Consider the following 21351-nt stretch of genomic DNA (forward strand, 5'->3'; position numbering starts at 1 on the left):
AAGCTGTATGGAGTTTGATTACAGAAGAGAGGCAGTGGAGACCTGTCAGGTCAGCCATCTGTCAAAACCCAAAGCTCCCTAATTTCCACAATTCCAGGAGCTGTGCAAACATCAGCAACAAGGGAACAAAATGCAACCTGTGCTATACAAACAGGAACTTTTTGAAGTATTTCTACTTTGTATTTCTTCCGTGTTTGCACAGTTGGGAATTTTTTGCGCCCCTTCTTTGATTGCACTGACATGCACTTCCTCCTCTAAAGTGCACAGAAATGTCACAGTCCCAAAGCCTATCATTGCTGAAATATGCTTAAGACTCCCATTCTTTTTTAGGAGTTCATTCAAACACATTTGTAAGAAAGAAGACATTTTCAATACTCCAAAGCTAAATGGTTTTCTTTTGCAATGCAGATTCCATTAGAACTGCTGAATTCAGGTAACTATGGTTGCACAGGAAAAAACCACACACACCTAAATTTTTGCCAACCTACAAATCAACTATAAATAGCACCATTTTCAAAATTATTTCATTAGAAAAGACCAGTGCTCTTATTTAATTGCATGCATGCAAAGATTACGACTGCTATGCTAGGTGGTGTTTAAGCCTAACACCAAAGAGCAGAATCAGATTGACTGCTAAAATTCCAGATTATGTCCAGGACACCTGTTTACACATCATAGTACCCATCTATCCTCTCTCTGCTCATCTCATTCCTATTCACAGGCAGCATTTACATGTCTCAGTAAACCATAGTTAATGATTTACTATGAACATGGAGATGGCTCCTCTCCTAGGATGAGCAGACACAACAAACCATAATCCCTGTCTTAGTGTTATGCCATGAAACCACAATATTAATCCATACTTTGTTTTTGGTTTAGTATCATGGTTTGTCCGATAGGGGAACAGTGAAGTGGGAGCATTCTCCATGTACATAGTAAACTGTTTCTGCGATGTGCAGTGTGCAACCTGGACCATCATCGCATCTCCAGGAGTGACTTGAAGGTAAGGATTTAAAATAAGCAATACCTGTCTGGAAAGTACTTTCATGTGAGCAATGCTTCCACGGCAGTAAGCTTCAAGTATCACACCAAACTGCACTGAAATGGCAGGTATGTGCACTTCTGATCTACAAGAAAAGAGGGGAAAAACCCTCCATGTATAAATACGTCTCTCACAGTCATTCTACATAATTAGGGAGTTGTACGATGGATGTAACAATATCATGTCAGTGTCTTAAAAATAAAGAAATTCAGAGTCAAGTGGGCATGTACCCTTTCATATGGGATAGCATGATACAACTGTGACCTCAACTCCTTTGCAAAACAGCTGTCCATCCCATGCTCCATGTGAAGCATTCTGAACTCTCAAATCATACCTCTCTGAACTCTCAAATCAAAGGAATAAAAATGAGTAGACATGAGTCTTGTCATGAAGTCAGTCAAAAATACAGGAAACAGAGTGGGAGTCAAACGTTTTGGCAGGCACCTTCCTATGTGGGAGGGTTTTCCCCTGACTTCTCTTCTACATTGTTAGCTTATTTTGTAGTAGGAGGAATGAATGCTGGAGCCTTGCCAGAGAGATGGGTTTCTGATGGGTTACAGTGCCGCAGCAGCATCTACCATCTTTCTGAAGTCCTTCTTCACTGCTGTTCAACGTGGCAGTGAGACAACTGGGGAAGAGCATAGCTGGAAGGGAAATCTCAAGCACTCTCCCTCCCATAAGGCAGACTGTATCCTTCTCCCTAATAGCATCTCTTATTTTACATAGACAGGCTAGGACTGTTTCTTCTTTGAAGGCAGAGAACATGTCAAAAGGTGGCAAGAAGAAAGTTAATCTAAAGCCAGGAGGTAGGTGGAGTTTTAGTTATTTTTGCTTTTATTTTGTAGAATTTATATGCTACTTAATTGTAAAAAAGCAAGCAAACAAACAAAACAGCCTGAAAACGGTTTACAAATTTTCCTACACCCTTGCTGGAAGATTCATCTAGATCCCTTTTGGTGCCTGAGACATTGGCTCAGTCTTAAGAGTTTCTCATCACATCTATTAGGGCTAATAAACTTGGTCTCAGAAGAGGAGATTCTTCATTTTCCAGTTTTTCTGACAGAACATATAAATGAAGGGACGATGAGACTAGTCTCAAGGACACCAAAATCATGGTATCAGTAAATTGCTACAGGAGTTCTGTGGAAGAGAGATAATTTATACGTTTGCGTGTCAATAGATGAGCAAGCCTTACCTCAAATGCCAAAACAGCACCTGTCCTATCCTCCTATTTGCCAGAGCTTTCTCTAGCAGGAACCTGGAGAGAGCACAGTCGAGAAAAGGTTCATATTTCAATACTTGCACAAGCTGCAGAAGATACTGAGAAAGTTCTTCATCACTGGAAGAAGATAAAGAAAACCCAAGAAACTAGCTTAGTTGTGGGAAGATGCATTAAATCAACAGGAGGGAAATTCTCAACATGAAATGCATCAGATTAGAAACATGTTCATGATATATGAAGCAAATGGATGATGTGCAATGAATAAAAGCAGAGGATAGGAACCAGAAGGATTTAAACAGCAGCAACATTTATTATCATTCATAGCAGATATCTCTGATAGATGTACAAAGTATTCAATATCAGTCATATGAATTTGTCTTAAAGATCATCAGGCAAGTTCAGTAACTGCTTTCTGGCTTTCCTGTGCTTACAACATCTTTAAAAAAATAAAATAAAATAAAAAAGCTAGTTTGCAGCTGTTTGGGTTTGAAATGAAATTTGAAGTAATGGGTTGTTTGTTTTTTTAACCTAAGGAGGAAACATTGTTCACTCATTTATTTGTGAAAAGGAATAACTATTACAGGTGACAAAATAAAACACTGCTGAACTACCAAATAGTTCACTGTAACTTAAGGGATTCTTATCTACTTACAGCCCAGCAAAAAAAGAAAGAAAAGATGTCCAAACAAATTAACATGTTGTACAGTGACTAAAACTACTCTCCTGAAAAGTATGTCAAATGAAAAGTCCCCCCCCAAAAAAAAATTACATAGGCATTCAATTATTTGACCGCATCAAGGAGTTAATAATGAATATACCTAGAATGAATTCAAAGAAATCTAAGAACAACTCTGTCAGCAGTACTGGTTCATTACACAAGTCTAGACCAGCCTGACAGAGCAAATCACCTTGTTTACATTTTACTGAAGTCAAAATATGTTGTTAACAATTTAGCCTTGAAAATAATACAAAAATGTTGTACATCACATCCAGTACTCTTGAGAAGTCAAGGAAAATAGGAGCATAGCAGCATTGCAACTGATAATATCCCATTTCTTTCCTGGAGCAAAAATGGCATTAAGCCCATGAATATTTTAAGTAGATAAATAAAAATAAAAAAAACAGCTGAGAAGCTTCTTGAAAAGACATAGTTTTTAACATCCACAAGCAAATTGGATGTACGCATGGCAAACTTAAGCACACTTACTCAAAAGTACGTTTCACAATTTTCAGTGAAGCTTATTCCCAGATGTTTGGATAGGATTGTAGACAGAGGACATCAGTGACATACATAGGTACGGAGGAGGGAAAATAGATTCAATTCGCATTTAAAGATGAACCTACCAAATCCACACTTTCTGAAATAATGCACAAACTGAAGCTTTGTCCTCCTTCAAAATCTGCACTTCTCTGAGTTCTGCAAAGCAGTTCTCCAGTTAAGTAATGTGTGAAAGCATTATATTCTAGGCAAACCTTTAAAAACCCATCAGCTTTCCTTAAGGCTTTTGACCCAGATTCCAAAGGAAGCCTTCTTCTGTCTCAACTGGACAGCACTTCCCAAAGGAGGACCACCCACTCCGGTTCCACTGATACGATCAGTAAACTGGGATAGCAGCCTAGCCCACAGCTGGACACTGAAGAGGCTGCCTGCTCCTTAATTTGTAAGATTTATTTCATGCAGGGTGAAAGTCACCGAGTCTTTTCATTGTGGCTGCATTTTAATTCTTTGAGTCAGCTGTTGAAATAAAAGTTGCCAGCAAACTCACCTCATCTGCCTTAAACAGCCCACGGCATATTCTCTTACATATTGATCTGGATAATTGAAATCCAATAACTCTAATGCTTCTCTGGGAGGCAGCTTGGACCATATCTGGAGAAGAGCCTGAAGCTGTTAAGGAAAATAAACACACACATAACTAAGCAAGACTAAATAGATACATGTTTAAGAATATCCATGGGCAGATTTCCTGAGGAAGGAAGGTGAAATGTGTTCAACAACTATATAGCATAAATCACAGGTACCCTTCCCCACCCCCAACTTTAGAGAAAGCTGTAATTCAGGGGGTGCATTTCTATTTTCATCTAGGTGGAAATGCAATTGGGAAAAAGAGGCTGGGAATAGCTGGCTTTGCTTTTCTAGCAGCAGCAGCAAAACAACAACCGCCCACCAGAGGGCAGAACAGAACAAGCACAAAGATCCGAGTATGGCTAATGAAGCAGCAGAGGAAAAATGGGCAAAGGAGGTGTTTGTGGGGAGGGCAACAAATCGGATGTGGCATCAGATAAGACACTTAGGATTATCTGGAGCTCCTTCTATGATGTGTTGCCACTTGATAGAATCATTCATTTAGTATAGTTGTCTGATCTTGACTGTGACAGAGGCAGGCAATTTAGTTCAACCCTGAAGAATTAATTACAGATTCTAGAAAGCTTGGGGTACTGGCTAGTTTTATATGGCAAACTCTCATATGCATCAACCTGCTGTCCACACGTGGAACGTGAGGGTCTGTCTTTTGCAATGATCCAGGTTATCTGCTTAGGACTAATTAACTGTGGACATTAGGCCTGGCCCAGGTAATATCTGGTTTTCAACACTGAGATGTATCAACAGTTAAATACTGTGATATGCTGATATATCATGATGTCTGACTCTGGAATGTATCTTAGCTGTTTCTTCCTCCCCACCTTAGGGGAGTCAGAGGGGTGGGGGGGCTTCCTCAAAGGCAGGCAGGCAGAGCCTGAGAAGCTTCTGTTTAGTGTCGGAAAGATGCTAGTCTTCCTGGATTTCAGAAGCAGAGTCTGGAATAGTCTCTGATACTTGTGTGCAATGCTTGTGCATCTTCTATGAAGTGGCACAATTACTATATGTAGGAATACCATACAGGTGATACTGACCCACAAAATGCATGTTTGTTTGGAAATATGTATATGGGGAATTAGTATGTGTGTAGTATTTCCATAGGAGCTGGCAAACCTAAACTGGCAAAATGGAAGCTTTAGCAGTTAAGAGCAGGGATAGAGAATTTGTAGCCCTCCAGAGTTGGTGGATTGCTACTCTAATCACCCCTGATGGTTGGGCCAGGCTGACTTGGGGTGGTGTGTGTGCAATCAGGAAAACCACAGGCACCCACCCCTGAGTCAGTGCCTTGTTCACATTAGGTTGACCCTATCTATAACAGTAGGTAAACAATCTCTTCTTTTTCAGATCAAGCACTGCTGACAAAGAGGGTGCAGAGCAGTAGCTATGCAAAGTCCACTAAAAACAAGGAAGAATGTTGTGGCACCTTAGAAGACCTAAGAAAAACAAAATCCATTTAATGGCAGTTGGTTTCACTGATGAGCAGTTAACGGCAATTAAAATAAAATCTCCCACATTGCTCCCACAATTGCTCACATTCTGCCCCTGGCATTACTATTATTGCTGTACAGGTATTTCTTTTTCCTCCTTACCTGAGCGACATCTTCAAGTTTGTTCCATTTGACAGAGAGCAACAGCTTTGGTAGGGATTGTGGGAAGTTTTCACGACAGTCATACCGTAAAGTCCAAATGAGATCCATTTCATTTTCACACAGCTGAGACAAGGGGTCCCTTTCCATGATCTCCTTTAGCTCAATGTAGAACTTTTTGCCACCACGGCCCTTTGGTTAAAGGTCGAGAACCACTGTTTACAAGTTATGCATATAACACTGAGACAAATGTGCCTGTTTCTATACTGCATGTCCAAATGGCATGAAGCTAGAACAGCATGAACTCTCCTTGCTAGCAACTAATGTGCATTATACAGGGTGAGTCTTTTAAAAGAGGCCCCATGGAACATGTGTACTCTGTATCCACAGGGCCTCTTTTAAAGGACTAACCCTGTATATATTTTAACACTCAACTTTAGCAAATGTGCACTTCAGCACTAGAGGGCACTACTGCTATTTCCCCATTTAATCTGGGAAATATTTCTGCTGAGCCACGCTGGAGGCTTATATTTGCTGCACAGGCACTGTAGATGTCTCTAGACCCACACAACTAATGAAAATTGAGCATTTCTAGCAACTTAAATGCTAGTATGCAAATGATGAAAAAGAGCACATGAAGCCAAAGCCAAAACTGAGGAACAAGTCACTAATACTTTAAAACTAAAGCAGTTTTGCAGGTAATGCTAAAAACTGACTTTTCCACTTCCAACATCTGTTATTGAACTGTAACAACCACCACCACCATCACCAAAGAGTTAACGTTTTAAAACAACTATACCGTACATGCTATCTCTTCTGACTTTCTATTCCACATTAATTAAACATGTGTACAGAAGACATTTCAGTGAGTTTCAAATGGAGCTTTATATATCATAAGTGGTAAAAATTGTTTATAAAGTCTGTACATTCAAGAGGCTATTAGCATGTGAATTTATTATCTACGCTCAAGTTGTGTAAAATAGAATGGGGTATTCTTAGAAGATCAGTTATTCAGAGGAAATATTTTGTTGATATAATTAATTCTTATTATTTTGCACATTAGTGAGGAATTTGTGCACTATGCTGAATGGCATATTATTTAAGCTATAATTTCACAACATTAAAATTATAGGCTATGACAACCAAGCTGTTCAAATTTGTTTAGGATTCCAAATTTGTAATCATATTAAAAATATGACCGTAATGTGGACTTGGCCTTCAGTGGGTTGTAGGGAAATGAACAGGTTTTGTGTGTTTACCCTGTCCTTTAAAAATGTAATTTTGAAAGTGCAGAACAACTTCACTACACCTTGAAGAGATGCTTTCTGGACAAGCAACGGGAGGGTAATAAAAATACATCTTGTTCTAAGTCTTAAATGGGGGAAGGATAATTGTTTCACCTTTGATACTTACTGCCATACCAGAGCTATCATTATTTCTTGCAATTTCAGCTGCCTTTTCAAGTATCTGCAACAACAAACACCAGACAGGAATTAAATGACAATGTTGGAGAACAATGAAATTAAAGACGATCAAACGGTATGATCCCTATAGTTTGAAAAGCCATGTAAGTAAATAAAATATTTATGCTCTTCTTTCCTAACCCCTTTTGCTAAGTGCAGTATATAAATGCGTGTACCTTATGCCACAATATGCCTACATAAACAAAGTGCATAATTCAACAGGGACTGGATTAGTGCACTGCATCTTCTAACGCACAACAACAGAACTGAAAACAGCCTCATGTACGAAAAAAATTAGCCCAGGAGCACGTAGACTCTGAAACACTATGGTCCCCAAAAGGTCAGATTTATTTTGGCTAGAGTTGTGCACTCTATGATCCCCCAAGGTTAAAACATTTCTCTTACACATTTCCATTTGGCAGAACTGTAATAAAAAATCCTTGGGTTCAACAGCCTTGATACATTTGCAGTAGAAGTAGGAAAATGGACATGGGTCATCAGCTTGGCTCAGATTATACTCTGGTCTCCAAGATGGGTACGTTTGTTGACTGTTTCTTAAGATGGAGTTATATATCACCCTTGGTTTAAATTAGCACTAATAGGAGAAGGGCAGTTATGCTGAAACAGTGGAAAGCTCCAAAATGGGGTACTCTGAGGAGGGAGCTAAGCCAGCCCAAGATCTGCTGGATCCTGAGATGCTCTTATAGCTGGTACCAGCTGGCAACAAGCTTGATCACTGCACCAGTCTGGAGTGGGTACAGGGATCAGGGTTGATCTGCCTGTCCCCCAGCCTGCCACCATGAGTGGCCAGGATGTGGGTCTGCTGCTCTGCAGAGCTTTGGTGGCAGCAGCAGGGAACTGGGATTGTTCTGTTAGTGAATTACACTTAGTCATAACCAAGGGAAATGTTAGTCATGACTAACTTCATTCCCACTGATTTTTTGTGACTAACTTGCAGGCTAATCACATACATTTCTACTCAGAAGCCCCAGTGTGTATAGAATTGAATCCTTTGTGAGCACTGTATGTGTGCGTGTGCATGTGCATGTGCATGTGTGTGCACATGTGCATCTGCGTACATGCAGTTAGGCAAAATGTTTTCCAAGTTTAGTCAACTTTTTGTAGACACATATTCATATACAGTGGTACCTCGGTTTAAGAACTTAATTCGTTCTGGAGGTCTGTTCTTAGCCTGAAACTGTTCTTAACCTGAAGCACCACTTTAGCTAATGGGGCCTCCTGCTGCTGCTGTGCCACCACTGCACGATTTCTGTTCTCATCCTGAAGCAAAGTTCTTAACTTGAGGTAATATTTCTGGGTTAGTGGAGTCTGTAACCTGAAGCGTATGTAACCCGAGGTACCACTATACTTGAGTGTCGTTACAACAGCAACAACTGAGGAGCAACTCTGTAAAGTTAGAGAGAATGCATTCAGGATCATGCATGGAGGAAAAGAAAATACAAGAACCCATAACAATCTTACCTTATCAAAGGGAGGGTAATAAATAGGAAATTTGGAATATTCTTGAAATTTGATCTGCAAAGCTGTTGCATTTTCAGTGTATGGATTTGTCTGTACAGTTCCCATTGGATTCAACATTTCTTCAAGTTCATCTAGGCAACCAGAATACACATTTTGTGTTTATATTTTAAAGCATTCAATCTGCAGCATAGCTAAACAAAATTCAAGTCTGTGTTAAATGTATACTAACAAGGCATGCCAGCCACATTAGCAGAAAAGCTCCCAGAGCCACAGTAAGAGAGACAAATAAAACCATCAGCCTCAAGTAAGCAGAGCCCACTTTTATTTCCTATACAATTTTAATTTTAGAGGTTGGGTTTTAAAAGTCACAAGGCAAGCTGGGAGAGGTGGTCAATGACTTTCCAACACACATTCTAACCATCCATGGCCCCCCACCCTGAAACAAAGTGCAATAATTTCATCACACTGTGATGCACAGAAGTGTTCTTCTACTCCTGGACCATTCCCATCTGAGCGTAAGAGATACCTTCTAATTCAATGTAGAAACAAGTTTACAAATCCCAGAGGTTGGAAAAGTCTACAGTGGTCTATTTCTATTTTAAATCCATAATAAAAATGTAGCAGACTTGCTATAACAGAAGTGACGAGGACATGAATTAAGCTCCATTCAGGATTATCCTTACTGTGTTGGATTTCAAGTTCTGATATCCTGTTTCAGTGGTAGATGTTGGACATGTCATTAGCTTCATACCGAACATGGTGACTGGTGTACAGTTATACCTCATGTTACATTTGCTTCAGATTATGTTTTTTTCGGGTTGCGGACCACGGGAAACCCAGAAGTACCGGAACGGGTCACTTCTGGGTTTTGCCGCTCGCGCAGAAGCACCAAATCGTGCCGGCGCCTACACAGACGTGGCACTTCAGCTTGTGAACGTTGCAGGTTGCGGACATGCCTCCGTCACGGATTACGTCCATAACTCAAGGTTCCACTGTAGTTATAAAGCTATTGCCAAATGTATGGTACAACAGGCCTTGCTCCCAGTTAAGTGTACGTGGCAAGTGTAGCCAATGGGGCCCTCCAGATGTTGCCAGATGTGGTAAGGGATGTGGTCCAACAACATCTGAAGGGCACAGCGCTGGCTACCCTTTCTGTGCAGAAGACTGCAGCCTTCATGGACTTGAGGACCAGTGAGGTTTGGAATAATGTACTGGCAGAACAGAGATAACTCTTTCCTTTAAACCAAGGAGCACACACAAGTCAATGAAGTGGTTTGGCACTATTTTACCAGAAATTTGATGTGAGGGTGGGGATTACTTTTGGGGCTGGATTTGTTTCTTTTTCTAAAGAGAGAAAAAGCTAGCAATTCCATTCCAGGGATACGATATCTGTTATAAAAATACCGACATTCACTTTTTGCTATGTTCTGCATTTTAAAAGAACCTCAAATTGCAAAAAAGGCAAAATGTTTAGTCAGCAGGAACTGGTAAGGATCCATTGAATTAATAATGCCAATTCAGTCTGTAGTCATGCAGTGATTATCCTATAGAATGGCTACTATTCCAGACCAAGTTATTTCATGCATTCAGCCAAAGCTGCACCTTAGCTGAACAGTTGCTCCAAGCCCATGTCAGATGAGTTAAGTGGAAAACATTGGAGTCTAAATTTGCCATAATAGTGCTTTTCCTGCACAAAGAAATTTCTTTATTTTACCTCAAGGTAACATTTGCATTTTTTATATTGTTGTTGTTGTTGTTTAGTCGTTTAGTCGTGTCCGACTCTTCGTGACCCCATGGACCAGAGAACGCCAGGCACCTCTGTCCTCCACTGCCTCCCGCAGTTTTATATTACGAGGCATATTTTATTATCCATATTCTATTTGCGTTTTATAAGCATAATCATTATCTTCATGTGCTCAGGAGACACTGAACTCTGTATTACAGGAAGTACTGAATGGATTGTGATCTGATGTTACGAAGTCTTCATTCAATTTCAGAGGGGCTTTTGTGGAAGTCTAAGCAAGGCAGCCCCTCTGAAATGGACGGAGGCTGTGCAGTAGCACTGCATAGCTGATGGCACAAGCAGCTTCTTATCACAAATTAAGCCTTACCAGGAAATGACGACCAGCTGTACAGTACGAGGTCTCCAGTTTTCAATTGTCCTTTAAAATCAAACACCATAGTATTGACCCATGCGACAGGGTAGTGCTGCAATGAAAAATCATACTGTTTGAAGATGAGGCCATAGTGGATTCAAAACCTTAACACAATAGAACAACACACACACATAACATACACAGAGAAAAAGAAGTTGTGATGTGGATTTGGAAAAATCCTAAATGCAATGTGCAAAGAGTTTTCTATAATAAGAAACTACTAGTCTGAACTATTCTTGAAACTGAATGTCCACAAGCGTAAATTAATATATGCAGTTCAAGCTAATTGCTCTCATATAGTACAACAGGCATGTCCAACAGGTAAGTTGTGGAAGCATGTCTGTGGAAGCACAACAACATTGGCTCAAAAGTTTTGCCCCCCCCCAAAATGGCCTCCCTCCTTCTTCCTAAAAAAAAAAAAAAACCTCCAAGAAATGGGCCTTGCTCATTCCTTAAAAAAGCTCAACTTTGACCTGAACCCCCCAAAACAGGGCTTTCCTTCCCCAAAAAGGGGGTAGATCACTGCGAGTTTTTAACTCTGAGTAAATCGCAGTCTCTTGGGAATTGGCCACCCCTGTAGTATAAGATGCTGGAACTACATGACGGATGAGATGCATCATATTACCTCTGGAGCAGGGTTTCCCAAACAGGGAGAGGGGTCCCTCCAGCTGATTTTGGACTACAATTCCCATAACCCCTGACCACGGATGCTGCTAAGGATGATGGGAGTTGTAGTCCAAAAACAGCTCAAGTTTCGGAAACCCTGCTCTGGGTCATGAAAATAGTTTAGGGCGTACAACACAGACACAACAATGTTGAGTGCAATTTTGTTTGTAATGAGAAACACCATGGAAAAGCAAGCAAAGCCTCAGCAAACTTGACTTCTATGCACAGTGTGGAAAAACTCTTGAGAACTAGGCTGAACACAATTTGTGCAATCTAGAATGCCAGCAGAACTACAGCAAATTGAATCTATGCTTTTTAATGTTTTTCCAACGTGGCATTTATTATCCTCTGGCAGAAAGCAATATGTGAATATATATATATGAGAAGCATTCACCTTTATTCCTTTTATTGTATTCAAATGTAGAACGGTATGTGAAATTCACAAATGGTAGAAATAAGAATGAAGTAGAAAAAACAGTAAGGCAAGATTATTATTGTTTGGTCCTATACCCCTGTTTAAAAATGAATAGTACATACTCAAGTGTGTGTGTGTGTGTGTGTGTGTGTGTGTGTGTAAATATATATATTTCTCTCTCTCTCTCTGTATGCGTGTATGTGTGTATATATATCAGCATACATCCCAACTTTCAGTCTGAAGTTTAGAATTTTAAAAAGCTATGGAAATGAAAAGTATGCAAAACACATGCAGAGACTTCCCAGTACAACGAACAGGAATGTAAAGAAACGAATCCATTACCACTTTGCCAGCTTTCCTAATGGTCTGGTATTTGGACGGATTAAGTGTCTTGCTTGGATTATTTTTTTTCTTTTTATCCATCACAGCATAGACCACAAAGCACAGCCTAGCCATTCTTGGCAAATCACAGACGTTGATATCAAATTCCAAGGGTTCGTTCCAAACATGGTCATTTCTCCCAGATATTTCTGAGCTTACGATAGGTTTACAAAGGAGCTCAGTTCCATGGAAGAGACCAGCCCTGACATGAACCTGCAAGAGAGACATGACAGGGAAGTATCCAAACACATTCCAGAGAGTAAGGATTATTTACCTAGAAGTATTTCCTGCTTAGAAAGAAGGCAAGGCAGCTTTAGAATATTTGCCCTAATTAGTGTTCTTATGCTACGTGCTAGAGAATTAGCTACACTGAAGATCTAAGCAATCTGTGGGTATTGCTTCTCATGACTGGGCACAAAGTTTACCAATTAGGAGAGTGGATGGTGACAAGAAGCATAACTAACCTCACACACATATTTTTGCTTATATTTCTAGAACAGGAATGATAATGGCAATTCAGGATGCCTTTGAATCTTTGGAGGCAATTATTACAACTGGGAAATGGTTCAATTTGTTTTTGAATTGCAAATTAGTATGCATGTACGGTATGTGATTATTTTCAAGTGCATATAATTGGCACATGCCTTAATATTCTATACTGTGTCCTAATGGAGTGATATTCCTATGTAAACATAGCTTTTTTAAAAAAAAAACCACAACGTATTTCTAAAGCTGTAGTCCTTTCTCTTTAATATAATTAGCAAACTTTTGGGGGCTGTCTAAGGTACCTTTGCCAAAAAGCACTTTTCAAAATAGTAATACAAGCAAAAAAGTTAGTCACTCACAATCAGATTTCCTTCAGAGCTTACGGAATGGGTTTTAGCCAGAACTAATGCTAAATCTCCCTGATTTTAAATGTGGTTTATTATAGACAAATCTTTGTGGCAAAATTTTAAATAGCAGCTTAAATGAAGCACTGAGCACTTTTTTTGGAAAATGTAGACAAAAACTTGCTGCACACATTATTGGTCCATTTTTTAAACAGATCATTGCACAATGTCTTTTTTGTCTCTTTTCTGTTTTCAGGAAGAAAAAGATTGCTAGGATTATAAATATGCATAATTTCTGCAATATTCATCCAAAATAACAAACAGGGAAACAATATTATATATTAATTAACTTTGTATACCACCCTCCATCTGTAGATCTCAGGGCGGTTCACAACATAAAAATACAATATAAAAACACAGATTACATAAAACGCAAAATGGTAAAACACGTTTCTTAAGAATAGCTTTGTGGCATTCTGCTTCTCCTTAGCAATTACTGCATTTGTCTCCCTTTCAGTAGATAAAAACTTGAACTGATTTTTGTTCAAAACAATTTGTCCTGAAAGGTCAGTGAATTGTTTTAAATATCATGTCAGTCATGCCACACTATGAGCCCATTCATATATATTTTTTTGTCTTCTCTAGCTGAAAATTCATTCATTCACTTAACTGTATGCCAAACAAACAAGGGAAAAATGCATGCCATTCTATTTCATAGGCAAAATGCATAGGAAGGGGTTTGTGCAGTAAGCTCTTACATGTTACAACCTTGGTTTAAAATGCATTCTTTTTACAGGAAATACCATTTCATTTGCTTCTGCATTCAGCATCTTCATTGAACTAAGTACAGAGCAAAATGCTTAGTGGAACCCGATTATACTTGCAAATCTTTTAAAAGCTGGAAATTCATCTGAACATTAAAAAAACATTTACATATTAATGCCATAAAATTAGGAATATCTTTCAGTTAAATTGCAGATTGATTAAGAGTTCACATATCACCTTACGTCATATTTCTGTCTACCTAAATATTTTTTTCAAGACATTTAGCGTCACTCTGTAGCTTTTGATTTACAGTTCAGCCAGAGATTCAAGCCAATTCCCGATTGTAATCATGTAGTCATTTAGACTACTGGTATTTAAATCAGGCCCTTGTTTATTAAATAATCAAATCAAATGCAGCCTTGACAAACAAAGGAAATTTGTTAAGACAACCAGCAGAAACATCACTTGTGTTGGGGAGGAATTTAGTTACCTTAGCTGTCTCTTCTGTGTTCAACTTGTTGCCATTCACTAGGACTACCTTGAAAGGATTGTTAATATCCCATACACTTTGAGTCAACTGTTGTAGAAAGGAAACAGCGATGAGAGATTTCCAGGCTTTTTGAGAAACGCATACATTTCAAGATCATGCTGCTTTAAAAAAGCCCTGCGCTAAATCAATAACTAATGTCTCTCTTCCGCAAAGAATGTTTCTTTTTTGCCAAGAATGGCTTATGGAGGTAACAATACAAACAATTACCGTATTTTTCGCCCCATAGGGTGCACCGGCCCATAGGACGCACCTAGTTTTTTTTGGGGGGGAAATAAAGAAGAAAAAAAATTATTCCCCCCCCCCAGGTGCGGGGCTGGGGCGGGGGAAGCCCGAGCTTCCCCCGACCCCAGCCTGCAGAACAGGCTGCTATCCGCAAGCCGTAGGAGAGCTGCGCGAAGCCCAAAGCCTGGGGTGTGCTGAGCACAGTGCGCCCCAAGCTTCTGGGTGCAGGCAAGCTTTCTGCTAGCCGCGGGAGAGCTGCGCGACTTTGCGCAGCTCTCCCACGGCTAGCGGATAGCTTCCTGAAGCCTGGAGAGCGAGATGGGTCGGTGCGCACCGACCCCCCTCGCTCTCCAGGCTTCAGCGAAAGCCTGCATTCGCCCCATAGGACGCACACACATTTCCCCTTCATTTTTGGAGGGGGAAAAGTGCGTCCTATAGGGTGAAAAATACGGTAACTAACAGTCAACTTTAAGCTGCATTTTTAAATGATTTGCTTGTACCTTCCAGACATGAATGCAACAATTCTTAAAATGAATGAGAAAACTCACACGTGTTTTTTTGGGTGGTAGAGGAACAGGAGGGTTGCCTGGTTTTCGGTTTATGGCAGCTTCTATAGCCACCATTTCCTGATCACACATTTTTTTTATGGTGCTGCATTCAACAAGAGTGAGTTGAGGAAGAGCTCTGCTCATCACACAACGATGGATATACTGAGAAAGGAAGAGAGGCAATGAATCTGTTATTTGCATGCTGAAAATTAAACATGAAGTCCTTAAAGCATGTTTTATTTAGGTCCATATATATACTTCAAAAAGGAAGGGGGGGAAAATCATTTGGGGTCATTTATGCTTTCAAAAAAGCAATTAACCAGTCAAGCACATTCACACTTAAAATATTTGCTGCAACTCTTGATTCATTTTCAAAAATGTTTCATATATGTGGGTGCTTGGGCAACAAAGCACCTAGAATAGGTATTGTAGAGCAAAACACAGAGTTCACATCTGAATTGTCCAATTATATATTTCTTCATGTATGACATTACCAAAGAAGTAAAAAAATAGACATCTTGGGAGAAAACACAAACTTCCACCCACTCAATATCTGATATTTTTTTTAAGACACACCTCCTAAACAATCATATTGCTTTTTTTAAAAAAAAGAATACCTGGAACTGAATTAATGGATGGTCCCCAAAAACATATTCCAGTCTTCCACTAACTTGCAGAACATAGTCAGAAGGATCAACTTCTTCATCTTCTCTTCCATGGATAGTCAAACGTTTACGAATTGCTAGTTCATTCAGCTTGATAGGGTTTATATTAGGAGACACCTGAAAACTAAATACGTCCTATTAAAAAGAAGAAGTAATAGCTATTACTTTCAAGTATGAATGAATATAATAATTCATTTTACTTTAGAGAATAAAACCCCCAGTCTATGGGCCATATAGGTTTTAATAAAAATATTTCCTGATTTATATAAAAAAATAAACCTGGTAGGTACCCATTTTACTATTTAATACGCAATTGTGCAAGATAAAATACGTTTTTTTCACATGAATCCTCATCACAGAGTCTACGCACAAATGCTTTTATAAGAGTACATACAGAGCTTTTATTTTTTCGAACACACTAAGAAGATGCAGGAATTCAAAAGCAATTATTTACAAATGCCTGCTTTCATTTTACATTTTATGATGATTATTATTTTTTGTCTACAGGCCTATTTATATAGCAGCCTTCTGGTAGCAAGCCAAACCTTGCAATGGAAAATCATAACCATAATGAAGAAGTCTGTCAAAATCAATTCAATATTTTCTCAGTTTCAAAAGTTATCTGTCTCAAAAAAGCTACTTTCCCTGAAGTTAACTGCCAGATACAGAGGCCCTCGCAATTCAATTTTTTTTAAAAAGGAGACCTTCTTAAACACAGTGTTTCTATAGATTTTTTTTTTTTTTTAATGTTCTAAACACTAATGTATGAAGGTCAAAATAGACTTAGATTAATAGCATACATTGAATCTCATGCTTTGGAACCCTTCAGGAAGATGACTCAGAAACTTCAACTGGTCAAAAATACAGCAGTCAGATTACTGACTGAGGTTCAATTTAGATCTCATATAACCCACTTTAAAACTGCTGCACTGGTTGACAGCTCATTTCTGGGTCCATTCAAGGTGCCCAGAAATGTTTTAGGCCCAAAGAAAGAATTGCTGCCATTGCACCACATGGTCAACTAAGTGTTACAAATACAGCTTGCCACTGTATAAAGCTAAGTTTTTTTTTTAACTGACTGCTCGATCAGACTTGATTTTAACAGTGTATATATTTTTATATACTGTTATTTGTATATCTGTACTGAATATTTATTGTATTTGTATATTTGTACTGAAATGATTGCACGACAGGCAGTATATGAATAGCTTAATAAAGCAAACAAACAGTACTTCAAATAGGGCAGATACCACTGGACATAGATAAATGTTACACAGAGAGGTGTTTATATAGGGTACATAGCCCCCTCACCACCTACACTATACATTTAAAGCAGTATCATACCGCTTTAAACAGCCATGGCTTTTGCCAAAGAATCCTGGGCGCTGTAGTTAGTTAAAGGTGTTCAGAGCTATTAAAGGTAAAGGTAAAGGGACCCCTGACCATTAGGTCCAGTCATGACCGACTCTGGGGTTGCGGCGCTCATCTTGCTTTATTGGCCGCGGGAGCCGACGTACAGCTTCCAGGTCATGTGGCCAGCATGACTAAGCCACTTCTGGCGAACCAGAGCAGCACACGGAAATGCCGTTTACCTTCCAGCCGGAGCAGTACCTATTTATCTACTTGCACTTTGAGGTGCTTTCGAACTGCGAGGTTGGCAGGAGCAGGGACCGAGCAACAGGAGCTCACCCCGTCAAGGGGATTCGAACCGCAGACCTTCTGATCGGCAAGTCCTAGGCTCTGTGGTTTAACCAACAGCGCCACCCTATTCATCTCACAGCGACAACTTTCTGAGTGTTTGACAATGTACATTTTGCAACTTGCAAGTGGGAATTACTTGAGGTAGCTGTGGAAGTGTTTTCTAACTATGGCCAATAATCCTACCCGGCAGTTGTCAAAATGAACAGCCACAACTAGATTGCCACCATAAAGTTTATCTTGGAGGTTTTCTTGTGTTGGGGGCTCTAGGTGCGGTGGGTAAGTGTACTTCAACCAGTCCATCCAAGACAGCCCCACAAGTGACTGCATCTTCTCTTCACTGATTAGCCGCATTTTAATCCGGAATTCTTTGACTTCTGGGTCTTGTAGGGCATCAAACTCATGGAGGCCTGAAATGATTTAATTAAACAATACATATTTTTTAAAGTGTCAGAGGCAAAGAATCACATTGCACCACACGGCCAACTAAGGTTTACTCCGAGTAGACCCACTAAAATTAATGAGCCTAATTCCATTATAGACACTAATTTCAATGGGGCTACTCTGAGTAAAATTTAGCTGAACTTAGCTAAGTTAGCCCAAAAAGTTGTTTCTTCTTTTAGTGTTATTACACAAACCAATTCAATGCCACATTTTCCATTAAAAATCCATTTAATACACACACACACACACATATTCAAGATACTACCACAGCTGTCATTTTGAACTTTCCATGTAGATTATTCTGCTGAGGAAGTCTGAGATTTATTTATTTTTTTTGTAAATCACAGCTATAGGTTTACCTTGTCTTCCACGGAACACTGAAATCATATTTTGACTGAGTACTTTGATAAGTATTTTGACTTTTATAGGAAAAAGACACAAAAAGAGCAAAATTGATATAGGCTGCTCATTCAAAGGTTATGAATTGCACCTTACATATGCATAGTACAGTACTGGAGGTGTGGGAAGAAGAACATTACATTTTCCATTAATACTTTAGTAATAACTTCAGTTGTATTTGCCAATGTCTAAGGCGTTTAAACACAAGCCTTCACTGAGGAGCACACGGCATAAAGCGCAGGTCAAGCAGGTTCGAAGAGGAATAACTAATTCTACCCTGAGAAGTACAAAGAACCAGAGAACTTGCTTTGTTCAAAACGGGGAAAATTGCCCAGTCATTCTTTTTCGAAATAATCAGTTACAAAAATCTATAAAAGAACTCTGTGCGTCAGTAGAAGCCATTGTCAGCGCAGACAAGTTAGGGTTCAGTTTGCTGTTGAAAGCTAAAAAGAACTTGTAGATATTGTGCCAGGAACTAACAACTGTCCATTGTTTCTGATGGGAAGCATGGCCTGCCTATTGATTATTTTTAATTTCAACATAAAATGCATCATTCCCTTTGCAAGCATGAAAAATTTTATTATGTTAAAAATTCAACAGCAACTGACTGGATTATGCCTCTGTGTACCAGCTGCTGGGAATTGCAGGTGGGCAGAGTGCTGTTGTGCTTATGTCCATCTTGCAGCCTTCCCACAGGCATCTGGTCATTGGCATGATCCGGCAGGATCACCTTATATTCTTATGACTTGTAGTTTCTGAATTCTTCAATAAGTAAATTTCTAGCTGTATATGGCAAGACAACCACTTGCATGCCAATGGTGGGTGGGACCAGAGGCAAAAGCCAACAGAGAAAATAATGTAAAGCTTACTTTTGTACAGGCAAGTTTCTACAAACATTTGCATGACCCTCTCAACTCTCCATCTAGGCCAGCAGTTCTCAACCTGTGGGTCCCCAGATGTTGTTGGACTACAACTTCCATCATCCCTGAGCTCTGGTCTTGCTAGCTAGGGGTGATGGGAGTTGTAGTTCAACAACATCTGGGGACCCACAGGTTGAGAAAGGCTGATCTAGGCAAACAAGAAGCATTATCAAAGTTTAAGAGCTACGGGGGAGCAATACTTGGGGTGCAAAACACAGCCAGTAAAAGGGTGTGGCAAGGAAGAGTAGAAAGGCCCAAACAGAGAGGTCTTGCAGGCTGTATCCAGCCCCTGGATCTGAGCTTCACCCTAGCCCTGCCTTAAAGGCAGCTGAATCAGAACATCCAGAAGAATTTTAAATACACACATAGAAAACATATTGGTTATTCAAATGCTGAAGTAGCAATTTTATGGCCTTTGCTAATGCTGCTGCAAAGATGTTCCTCTCCCATGCAGTCTGCTGCAGATGGTAGAAAAAGAGGATTTTCTCTGGCTTGCCCTTCTCTTTTGAAAGGCATGTGCACAGCGATTGGTTACTACCACCACTAACATGAGGAGCACCTGGTTATAAGGAATTGCTCCAACTCAAACATTGGGTCAGCAGCCTTTTTGGCCCAATTGCATTCAATAGATGTGGAGGCTTTAAAACTTCTCATGTGTATGTGCGTATGTGTTTTAATGTTATGCTGTAAACCTACCCATGGGCAGGATATCATTTACAAAAGAAACAAAAGTACAACTCCTCATGGGAGAAAAGCAATGAAACCGATAAATCTTACTTTCACTTTTGCAAACCATATGAAAACAGATATTTCTGTACTGTGTTTCCAGTGATCACTGACAGGTGTGTCATTGCCATCACTAAAAAGTATGTGAGCCTCAGCTTTCCTGTCAATTTTGGGAGCTGCAGATGTGTACAGAGGTTTCCACCCTGTTCTTAGTTCCAAGGTATTCTTTGGCTGCTGTATTGCTGAGGTCCCCTGAATGAATAGCATAGAGCCCTACAGACAAGTCCCCACCATCCTTTTCAGTAACAACCTTGAGCTGTGACAGACAGCAGAGAATTGTTGCTGACCTTACATGAAGCTGCAACACAAGACTAGAGCTCCTTACAACCACAATTTTTGTCTTGGCAACAAAGACTGCCCCAAGCCTGTGGAGCACTGGAAGAAGTAGAAGTTTGGTGTCTAATACATTTCTATCTTAAGTCAAGATAAGCTTGTTCAATTATACCTGATGGTGAAAATCATTCAAATGGGTTTTTAAGGAAAGAATATCCAATTAATAGGAGTTATTTACAGTCCAATTACTGGGTAATGTACATATTAATGTGCATCCATCATACCTTGTATGCACATCATTAATAGAACATTATTACTATCCAACATTTGTAACATCCTAACACAGAAACACATACAGCTGATTTCTGAATGCGTTCTTCAATATGGTATTTACTCTAATTATGATGCTATGTAAAAGTATTAAAATTTGGGTGTTTTTTTCATAGTTAATTAGAACGAGGGATACACATTCAAGGACAGAAAATGGTCATGTTAAATTTTATTTGGGGTTAATCTTACTATAGTTAAGCCCAGTCCTTTTAATGCTTTCGGGCTAATTTCAATCCACCTCAGTGCTCTTTTGGTGCTGTATCTCCATCTCCACAGCCAAGAACACCAATATTTACCTTTTCCTATGAGGACACCTATTTTAGAGTCCAATTTTTCCCCTGGGTCGCAGCTTCTTGTAATTAGTTGAAGGACAGGAAGGAATGGTCTAACGTCACAGAGTCTGCGTGTCTCATCTTCCAGTTCTTCACGTACCGCTGTTTGGTTCACACAAGAGAACATATAGGAGTCGATCTCCATAAGAAGATGAAACAGAGGGTAACTCTGTGCTTCCTTCCATAATAGCTGCAAATAAGCACAGAGACTGTAACAGTAGAATGCTTTGTTCACAAAACCCACTCACTGGAAAGTAAGACCTCTATCAACTGTACGCACAGCATTAGGTAGGTGTTTCTGTATCACTCATGCAA

General features: G+C 39.6%; 1 protein-coding gene across 4 annotated transcripts in view; it reads right to left on the reverse strand.

Moving 5' to 3' along the window:
• The window catches only part of PIK3CB (phosphatidylinositol-4,5-bisphosphate 3-kinase catalytic subunit beta), a 103568-nt gene that overhangs the window by 16775 nt on the left and 65442 nt on the right, over positions 1 to 21351 (reverse strand). For all 4 annotated transcript variants that reach the window (XM_053389978.1, XM_053389980.1, XM_053389979.1 and 1 more), the window contains 13 exons: positions 21001 to 21226; positions 17739 to 17962; positions 15807 to 15989; positions 15190 to 15351; positions 14360 to 14446; positions 12236 to 12487; positions 10768 to 10864; positions 8657 to 8787; positions 7125 to 7178; positions 5715 to 5903; positions 4031 to 4152; positions 2238 to 2381; positions 1028 to 1127 (listed from right to left, as the gene is read on the reverse strand). In XM_053389978.1, coding sequence (XP_053245953.1) covers positions 1028 to 1127; positions 2238 to 2381; positions 4031 to 4152; positions 5715 to 5903; positions 7125 to 7178; positions 8657 to 8787; positions 10768 to 10864; positions 12236 to 12487; positions 14360 to 14446; positions 15190 to 15351; positions 15807 to 15989; positions 17739 to 17962; positions 21001 to 21226 — 1971 coding nt within the window. The remainder of the gene's footprint in view (positions 1 to 1027; positions 1128 to 2237; positions 2382 to 4030; positions 4153 to 5714; positions 5904 to 7124; positions 7179 to 8656; positions 8788 to 10767; positions 10865 to 12235; positions 12488 to 14359; positions 14447 to 15189; positions 15352 to 15806; positions 15990 to 17738; positions 17963 to 21000; positions 21227 to 21351) is intronic.

This window comes from Podarcis raffonei, chromosome 5 (genome assembly GCF_027172205.1).
Source record: "Podarcis raffonei isolate rPodRaf1 chromosome 5, rPodRaf1.pri, whole genome shotgun sequence".
Lineage (NCBI taxonomy): Eukaryota > Metazoa > Chordata > Lepidosauria > Squamata > Lacertidae > Podarcis > Podarcis raffonei.